At 53.7% G+C, this 10,070-nt stretch overlaps 2 protein-coding genes across 2 annotated transcripts; both read left to right on the plus strand.

The window, feature by feature from the left end:
- Positions 1-1,932: 1,932 nt before the first annotated feature.
- VTN49DRAFT_697 (uncharacterized protein) lies at positions 1,933-5,459 on the plus strand (the record flags this gene model as incomplete). Its single annotated transcript, XM_069415186.1, has 4 exons — positions 1,933-2,157; positions 2,218-2,974; positions 3,030-4,031; positions 4,084-5,459. The coding sequence occupies 4 exons, from the start codon at positions 1,933-1,935 to the stop codon at positions 5,457-5,459; spliced, it is 3,360 nt and encodes a 1,119-aa protein (XP_069271057.1).
- A 614-nt stretch (positions 5,460-6,073) lies between these two features.
- On the plus strand, positions 6,074-7,099 carry VTN49DRAFT_698 (uncharacterized protein; the record flags this gene model as incomplete). The annotated part of the gene is made up of 1 exon (XM_069415197.1): positions 6,074-7,099. One exon carries the CDS (start codon positions 6,074-6,076, stop codon positions 7,097-7,099), a length of 1,026 nt encoding a protein of 341 aa, XP_069271058.1.
- Positions 7,100-10,070: the final 2,971 nt, after the last annotated feature.

Below are 10,070 nucleotides of genomic sequence, written 5' to 3' on the forward strand. Positions count from 1 at the left end.
TGACACTCTGCTCATCAACGCTTTGCAGAGAGCTCTCAATTGTACAGGAACAACTGGACCCCCCATGGGGAAACTGGAGAAGTCAAACATGCATTGATCTGCTCTGCTAAGCTGAAAGCGGAATAATTTCTTCCATCAATTCGCGACGAAAGCGAACATCGGAATCATGAAAAAAAGCAAATCTTGAACTAATTTGTCCTAGCCTGGCACCTTCCAGCTGGGCCACAGACCGTTGGTTTTTTTTACCGAGGCTGGGGATTGGGAAAAGTATGGCGGAGAGCTTTCGAGCTTTGGCAGCACGCTTCAGCTAGTTCGGTAAAGGTGATGTCAATGAGTTTTCCATAGCGCCCGCACAGTCCAATGCATGTCGCGGCTGAGGCGCCTACATCGGCAACCATCGGCGTTGGATCGCGATGTGGACCACGTGACCATGCAGCATTGCCTGCATTGTTGCAGAGATCCTTGCATTGGCCCATCACATCCGGCATACAGAGGGTTCGAGGTGTCGGAGATGACGGGATCGAGTGCGGCACTGGCCTCTTCGTGAAATTAAAAAAAAAAAATTTTCCTGCGGGAGGCCAATGAGCTCCGATGGCAGCGGAACAGCTCGCTCGTCGCAGGGCATGGCATTCCTCCGAGACCCAACGCTCAAGGCTCGGCACTTGGCGTTCTCTTGGCCGAGTCGGAGAGGACGGAGGAGGCGGGAAATCGGGAAAGAACCTCAACGAATTCCGGTGAGAGCAAGAATTGCGAAGATCGCCCGTCGAATCGGTTACGGGCAATCTTACTGGTAGCTCGAATTGCCCTAATATCGTTTAGGCGCACATTGTCTGGGGGCCGCCGTTACGAGTCCGGGTCAATTCATTTCTTGTCGTTGAACCTGTGGCCAATGATGCAAGCGGTTGGGGTCAATCATTCCGTTCAATCCAGGCCCAATTGCCATGGATGAGAACCGCTAGCGCAGGGAATCCGCCCGTCGGAGTCTTTCTGCAGGAGCCAGCAACAGACTGGGCATGGCGGCGGGCCCGTCAGCGAGGCCCCAGACTGGTGGTTTATCTGCAGCAGCACTGCATCCGAGCCCAACACGGCAAGCAACCACATGGTAGAAGCTTGAATCGAGATCACACGGCACATACCTGCCATGGCCCATTCCGACGGCGATTTTGGCAAAAATTGCCCAAAATGATCATGATAGTCGATCAATTCGTGCCGTGGTTGGCGGGCTGACTGACTAGCCCTCAGTCCCTCACGTGTTCCCACCAGAAACAGGTAGCAGCGGATTTTCTTGGCAGGCGTCATCGCTCTGGGCATTGCCACTCCATAATCTCCGCGCCGCTCACAGAGACCTGGCCAAGAATGCATTCATTCTTACCGATTCCGTGGCGACAAGCCGCCGGCGCTGCTGGTCGAGCCTATCAGCGATAATCTTGTCTCTGCCCTGGCCAATGAGCGTCACCATGCGGACCCTTGCCAGTGCACAGGGAAACCCTATTACCCACTCCGGGGGTTGGGACAGTCTTGGCCCTCGTCGTCCATGTTCCCGCAGTCATTTGCCCGCTTTGGCGATGGGAAGAAAGGTCGTTCGCCTGTGGGGGCAACGCTGATTGCGTGAGTATAAAGTAGGCTTTATCTTCACACGTGGAGATTCACTGCAGTCCTCCACCTCTCCTCTCCTCTCTTCACCCGTGGGTTGAGTGTCCTGTACTCGAACAATTTGACCTGCTGGGTGTCTGAAGTGCGGTTTCAGTATCATCAGATAGAGTGGAACCAAGCACTCGGAAGCTTGGATCTTGTATCTGCAGCTGCAAAAGAGCAAAGAATCCCAAGAATCTCGAACCAGCGCCCGCTGCTCCCAGCTTGCTCTCTGTAGAAAAGTGTGAAACTTTAGATGGGTTGAACACTGGAGGAGAAGAAACATTGGAAACTTCCACCATGGGCAAAGACAAGAAAGCTCCCGCCCAGGTCTATGACCGCCACCCCTTCCTCCTCTCGGTCGACGAGGTCGCCAGCAAGCTGCAGACGAACCTCGAAGTCGGCCTGACCGACGTCAAGGTCCAGGAACTACAGCGCATCTATGGGCCCAATCGCCTCAAGGACGATGGTGGCGTCCAGTGGTACACGATTCTGATGAAGCAGGCCACCAATGCTATGATCATGGTATGCTAAATCCCTTTTTGCAGATACTGGAAGGACAACACGAGATCTGACAACTGTTAGGTCCTTATCCTCGCGATGGCACTGGCCTATGGCGTCTCCGATTACATCGAAGGTGGCGTCATCACGGCCGTCATTGTCCTCAATGTTGCTATTGGCTTTTACCAGGAATTCAAGGCAGAGAAGAAGATGGATGCCCTGCGATCTCTGTCCTCTCCGTCAGCCACCGTCATTCGCAATGGCCAGGTCGACACCATTCCGTCCGGTGAGGTGGTCCCCGGTGACATTGTCCTGATCAAGACGGGTGACACCATCCCCGCCGATCTGCGGCTGTTTGAATGCATGAATCTCGAGTGTGACGAGAAGATTCTCACGGGAGAGGCCATCCCCGTTGCCAAGGATGCCAACTTTGACACCACCGGCCAAGATGAGGTGTCCACCGGTGTTGGGGACCGTCTGAACATGGCCTATTCCTCATCTACCGTCACCAGGGGTCGTGGCCGCGGCATCGTGGTGTTCACTGGAATGAGCACCGAACTGGGCAAGATCGCCGAGTCGATGCAGGGCAAGAAGCGCAAGGCGAATCGCTCGCTGTCGCGCAAGAAGTACGGCAACTTCCAACCCATCAAGGGCAGTGTTCTGCGCACCTACGACGCCATTGGCAAATTCCTCGGTCTGACGGAGGGTACTCCATTGCAGATCAAGCTGAGCAAGCTGGCCTATGCTCTGTTTGGCTGCGCTATTCTCCTGGCCATTATTGTCTTTGCTGTCAACAGGTTCCACGTCACCAATGAAGTTGCCATCTACGCTATCTCGACTGGTAAGCCAAATCCATATGAACAATACCTAGGAAGAAATCTATGCTGACGTCACAGGCATTGCCATCATCCCGGAATCGCTGATTGCGGTCTTGACGATCACCATGGTCGTCGGCATGACCCAAATGCGGAAGCGCCGTGTGGTCGTCCGTCAGCTGTCTGCTCTTGAAGCTCTTGGCGGGGTCACCAACATTTGCTCGGATAAGACCGGTACCCTCACCCAGGGCCAAATGGTCACCCGTCGGGCTTGGATTCCTGGAGTCGGCATCTACAGCGTCAACAAGTCTGACGATGCCTCCAATCCGACCCGCGGATATGTGACGCTTGGCGAGGCGCCCAAATCCAAGTCTGAGGCCGAAGCCCTGCGGGAGAAGAAGCGCATGGAAATGGACCAAGCCCGATCGACCGCAGCGCTCAAGTTTGAGCTCCCATCGGAGAAGCAGCTCAAGGATGAGCAGGCCAAGGACGAGGATGACGACGAGAAGGCAGTCAATGCTCCTCTCCCAGAAGTCGTTCCCGAACTCGAGCAGTTCCTGCTGTCTGCTGCGCTTTGCAACTTGGCCACTGTTCGTTTTGACGAAACTCAAAACAAGTGGCAGGCCATGGGTGATCCGACCGAGATCGCCCTGCAGGTCTTTGCGCATCGTTTCGGCTACGGCAGCAGGACTCTGAAGAAGGAGCAAGGCTGGAAAGAACTCGCGGAGTATCCCTTTGACAGCACGGTAAAGCGCATGTCGGTCATCTACAGCAAAGATGGTGAGGCACCTGTGATTTACACCAAGGGGGCTGTGGAGCGCATCGTCGATCTCTGCACTTCGCTCGGATTCGGCGCGCACAACGAGCCCATGACCCCTGAGGTCAAGGAAAAAGTCCTCGAGCAGATGAGCTTCCTCGCCGAGCAGGGTCTCCGCGTGCTCGCCATCGCCACCAAGCCGGCCCCGGAGGGTTACAAGCAAGGCGACAAGCTGGAGCGTGAGGACGTTGAAAAGGACCTGACTCTGCTCGGTCTTGCTGGTCTGTATGATCCTCCACGGCTGGAGACCAAGGACTCCGTCAGAGGTAAGCATGCACTGGAAGCAACCGAGAGCAGTTCTGAACTGACTGTGTGCAGAATGCACGAACGCTGGCATCCGTGTTCACATGTTGACCGGTGATCATCCCTCGACTGCCACGGCTATCGCCAAGGAAGTTGGTATCATTCCGAAGGATACGAGCTCGCTCTCCGCGGAGGAAGCCGCTTCTCTGGTTAAGACTGCGGCCGAGTTCGACGGCATGACGGACGAGGAAATCGACAAGATGCCTACCCTGCCCCTGGTTATTGCGCGTTGCGCGCCGGACACCAAGACGCGCATGATCGCTGCACTGCATCGTCGGAAGGCCTACTGCGCCATGACCGGTGATGGTGTCAACGACGCGCCCTCGCTCCAGGCCGCCGATGTCGGTATTGCAATGGGCATGGGCGGCTCCGATGTGGCCAAGTCGGCGTCGGACATTGTGCTCACGGACGACAACTTCGCCAGCATTGTCAACGCCATCGAGGAAGGCCGCCGCATGTTCGACAACATTCAGAAGTTCGTCCTGCACTTGCTCGCTTCCAACGTGGCAGAGGTGGTGCTTCTGATTCTCGGTCTTGCATTCCAGGACTACAGTGGAATCTCGGTCTTCCCGCTCTCCCCACTGCAGATTCTGTGGATCAACATGCTTACTTCTTCCTTCCCTGCCTTTGGTCTGGGCCGTGAGAAGGCATCCATGTCCATCATGCGTCGACCTCCGCATGACACCATCAAGGGAGTTTTCACTTGGCAGATCATTTGTGACATGCTGGTCTACGGAACTATCATGGGTGCCTTGACACTCTGCACTTTCATCATCATCATTTATGGCGCGGGCGACGGCAAATCCGACCTCGGCATCGACTGCAACCGCCACGATTCCGAAGCGTGCCACGTTGTCTTCCGTGCACGCGCTTCTGTCTTCGCGGAACTGACCTGGTTGATTCTGATCTCTGCTTGGGAGTTCAAGGACCTGCGCAACAGCCTGTTCAACTTGGATCCTCTTCGACAGGCCAAGGAGCCGTCCAAGTTCCCATTCTTCCGCGACGTTTGGGAGAATCAGTTCCTGTTCTGGGCCGTCATCATCGGCGGCATTTCCGTCTTCCCTGCCGTCTACATCCCTGGTCTGAACACGCGAGTGTTCAAGCACCGCGGCATCTCCTGGGAGTGGGCGCTCTCCTTCGGAGGCTTGATCCTTTTCGTCCTCGGTGCGGAGACGTGGAAGCTCATCAAGCGCCGAACGGGCTGGTTCGCCGAGACGGTAACCGCCTCCGCCCCTGCCCGCGAATTGGGTCTCCGGCAAGGATTCTTCAGTTTCGCGAGAACCTTGACCAAGGTCAGCGAGAAGAGCTTCTGGTCGGACACTCTGAAGACGCGCAAGCCCGAGGCAAACAACAACAACAACGGCAACGCTCAGGGTGCCAACATGGTTTAATGAAAATGAAATGACATAGATGTGTCTTGTTTTGTCTTTTGGGAGGAGCTGTCGTTTTTTGTCAGCTTAATTGGGTTTGTTGATAGTTTTGTTAACACTTTTAGTTGTCGGTACTGTTTAGTACTTGATGATGCGATGATATCAGCGAAGCGAAGTCCTTTGAGTTACGAAAGTTCATAGATTATTTGTTCAATCAATGTGTCAATTCTCAATATCAAGCTCATCGTAATGGTTGCTGCTTTGCATAGTTGTGACTGGGAGCTACTACGAGTAGTATCTCTTTGTTGGGTATATGATACGGGTAAATTACAAATGATACAGTAGCGCGCTAGTCCAATACAGTAGTTCAATTACGGCTTGGCGTGTTTGCTCTGCAACAAACCCAGCTTTCATTTTGTCCGACTTGCGACTGCTGCGAAGCATTGGGCAATGTTCCTTCGATTAGCCAGCGATGCAAGGCGATAACATACGATTGTAGCTCAAGACCAGTTCATTGTAAGGTTCAGCACTAAGACATTGCCGCGGATTGCTAATACAGCGTTCAGATCCATTCATTCCTCTCGTGTACTCTGTACATCTCTACCAATCGAGGAGCCGGGAAATAGAGCTTCTCGATGGCTAATAATCCTTTCTTTCTGCGGCCTGCAATTGCAGCCCACAATCTCCGCTCTGCTTCACGAGCCGTTCGGTCAGGAATTGGGCGATCGCCATGCTCAATCCGACACCATTCCTCATCCGTTTCCGCGGATGAGTTGTCCCATTTCTCGGGGCTGGCCAGCAGTTGGTGGGATCCTATGGGTCCATCACGAGTGCTGCATTTGATGAACCCCCTGCGGCATGATTTTATCGCCTCGTGTTTGGCGGAGGCTCCTCCGGCATCGCCATCGAATCAGCAAGGGCTGCGATATCTTGATGTCGGCTGCGGAGGTGGCATTTTTGCCGAGTCGCTGGCGAGGACACTCGTCTCTCGCTCGTCATCGTCGCCGTCGCGAACGAATGCAGCATCCATTCTCGCGATCGATCCCTCTGCGGATCTGATTGAGATTGCGCGGAATCATGCCCGGCGGGATCCCACGCTCGTCGAGCACATGCGCACTGGCCGCTTCCGATACGAGAACACGACGCTCGAGTCGCTCTCCGCCGAGGTCCAGACCTCTGAGCCAGAAGAAAAGGGTGGTCAAAGCTCCGCGCCGTCGTCAGACGGAAGGTTCGACGTGATTACTCTTTTCGAGGTCATCGAGCACGTCGATCCCAGCACATCGTCTCCGCTCGCGTTTCTGACGCACTGTTTCCGGCTTCTCCGCCCCGGTGGCTGGCTCGTCGGCTCGACTATTGCTCGAACAGTGCCCTCGTTCGTGGTTAACAAGATGATCGCTGAGGCGCCGTGGCCGATCGGCGTGGTGCCGCCGGGCACACATGAGTGGAGCAAATTCGTCAATGCCGACGAGCTACGCGGGTGGACCGAGGAGGGCCTGATGCGCGCGTGCGATGGACGGGCCAGTCGGGCCGGGCCCGCAGCCCTCGAGGGCATGAAGTGGAAGTGCGCGGGGGTGGTGTACTTTCCCGGTTTCGGCTGGAAGATGGTTGATGGCGGGGAAGATTGGGGGAACTATTTCTGGGCTGTTCGACGGGGCCGATGAATGTGAGTGTATGGATAATACTTTTACGTGTACACTAATAAGGTTCGAATCCTCGTTCATGATCATCACTCATCTCCTACTGTACGGGGTTGTTGACTCAGACAAAGAATCGTCCTGGGTGCGGAGTAGCTCGTGGTGTGATCTGTGCTTCTTACTACGAAGAGTAACTCAAAGCGTCGAATGGACAGGCTCAGGATATTTGGAGCAGTGATTTAAGTTTTTTATCCTGCGGGAATATTTTCAAAAGATACGAGCAGCACACATCCTCATCATTGCTATGTTGGTCAACGATAGTTACTGCATGGGAACTCTCCGCAGGGACCAGAGAGGCGGAGTGATGCATGCATCTTGGGTGGTTTAACAATAAAAGATGGAGCTCTGCATATATTAATTGACCATGGCTTCTCAACGGCTCTTGTGTGTCTGATTTCTGGAAAAGCAGTCGATCACGGGGCGGGCCGAGGCCTTGGAACTGGGACGGGAAAAACGGATACCGCCGGAGTGACATGCCAACGGGTACTCGTACGGTAATCAAAATCCCGATACCGTATTTCATACAAATCTCGTACGGATGCTGTTGTATGGCACCCCCGTAATAACATTGACCGTACGAATGGAGCAGCTCCGTACAGTAACCTTTTTTGTACCTAATCATGGACCAGGATGAGATCAACCACACAACAGGGGGGCCAAAATATCCAGGCAAAAAAAAAAAAANAAAAAAAAAAAGGAAAAAAGATGGCAGAGTGGACCCGTCGAAACGGCGTGCCTCATGTTCGGCGTTGTGAACGGCCAATGGTACGGACGCCCACTGCGTCAGCACTCAGCATGATGTTTTCATGCTTCATGGTCCCTCCGTTTTTTTTCGTCTAATGTCTAGGCCCGGGCTCCATCGGTTAGGTTAGGGTTCGGCGGATTTTGCGGATCGACGACTTGTGGACAGGGATGAGTGGCGGTTACTCTAGGTTAAGTTTAGTTGTCGGTGAGTTGATTTGAGTTGATCAAAAGTCGATTCAAACTGTTTTGTTTTTCTTTTCCTGAACGAGCATCCCGCGGAGAACTAGACGTGGTTTTGATAGGTCACATCGGGGCCGAGAGAGAGAGAGAGTTCTTTACATAGAATTTTTGTGGATGTAACTCGACGGCGTCGAATGGACTCATGTGCGCAGCCGCTTGCACATACCGAGCTGTACAGAGTTTTTCGTAGGGTACTCCGGGGGATTCCGGTGACATCCGTTAGTTAGTTGACTTCGTGTTTTTGGGACCGGAGCGGCAGTGGGAAAAAAGTGACCAGTTTTCTGCATGCTCCCGGCCGTACGGAGTACATACTGAGTTTTCTCCTACTGACATGCTCCATCACAAACGTGCCCACCGCTGATCATGCTTCATGTTCTGTTCACTGCAGTGACTGCATGAGTGTATTCTTAGTCGAAGCTTTCTAGAAAGCTTCTGGAAAAAATGCGCGGTCAAGCTTGGCGCGCGGTGTTTGTCCGCACACTCATGCGGGCATCGCCTTTGATGATGGTAGGCAACGTGGCTGCTAATCATCGCGCATGGATCTGGAGATGATCTACGTCAGCCTAATCTCTCGAGAGATCAATTGCAGGCCTGGTGCTGAATTAGATGTGAATCTAGCGTGATCCTCGATTGGCGCCCATTGATCCCTGAATCCCTGGACCGATCTAAACGATGACTAAGCGCATGACAGTCGATAAAGGGGTCTCAGCCAAGCCCAGTGGAACTTCATGCAATTCCTTTAGTGTCTTCAGCGGAGTTCAGCCCCTGATCTTCACGTTGCCTGTCTCAGTCTCTGGGGGAAGAGGAAGAGAAAAAGAAACTGACAGGGGTCCTGCATAATAGTCATTACTTTCATGGCACCTCGAACGGGGCGATGGTCAACGGGAAAACAAAGCCGACAGTCTGGAGAGGGGACAGAGCGTATTGGCGCAGGAAAAAAATAAATACAACGCTGTGTTGCCAAGCAAACTTTTTGGTGACATGCCCGGTGCAGCGGTGGCTTCGTCCGTGCTCCTTGCGCTCAGGTGCCCATGTGCTCCCTGGGCTGACCGTGCCCACCCAAGTTTGATTGACGGTGGGCCGCCATGCACGCTTTGATTAGATGGTGGCTCCGGGAGAACGGTGTAGAGTTCAACGGCGCCAACAAGTCCATCTTAGTTACTTTTGCGATTCCCCTTTCCAATTGACCGTTTTGTTCTAGCCGGCTTCTCGAAGGCCGCTGTAAACGCGTGGATCCTGCGGATCGGGGCTCTTGACTGGCCACGCGGCACGCGGTCGTCAGAACTAGGGCCGCGGGATGCAGATTAAGATTAGCTTTCAGGTCAGAGTGGTCAAAAATCCCATTCATCGGCACAAATGGACAGCGAGGATTCATGGTGCCAAGCCCATCATCCCGCCGTCGGTGACAATGAGGCCTCTGTCGTTGCGTTTCAGACCCCCCCTTTTTTCCCTCTCTTTGCCAATCTTCTGCAAGCGTGCATGAGGGATTCCTTGGAACGAACGCTTCTATTCTCCTGCCTAGTGTACAGATCTGCAATGAAACAAACAGATGGGATTGTGTGGTACGGCGAGGATGGCTACATGCCGGCAGGGAATGGATTTTTGGGGGCGGCCAGGACCAGGGTGACCGAAAAGTGCCGAAGTGGAATGATCTCGCTTATGTAGCCGACCCTTTGTAGCCCTTTTTACGACTGAATTGAACGTTGATTGTACCACAGGTTCAACCTCGAGCCGAGGATCTCATCATAGCCATGCGAGCACATCTCCATGATCTGCAGCGATTCGTGTCCACGCGGGCTTAGTTCATGGCCCCAGCCACTCAAAGCGCGGCCCCGTCAATCTTATTATTCTTAGCCTTTTTCATGTGTCTTGTTGCCTACTCCGTACAGCGTAATCGGCGTCTCCATCGTATCGTAAATGCATCCCATCAAAGAAAAAAAAAAAAAAAAAAAAA

Source organism: Thermomyces lanuginosus (assembly GCF_041956635.1).
Source record: "Thermomyces lanuginosus strain ATCC 200065 unplaced genomic scaffold VTN49scaffold_19, whole genome shotgun sequence".
NCBI lineage: Eukaryota > Fungi > Ascomycota > Eurotiomycetes > Eurotiales > Trichocomaceae > Thermomyces > Thermomyces lanuginosus.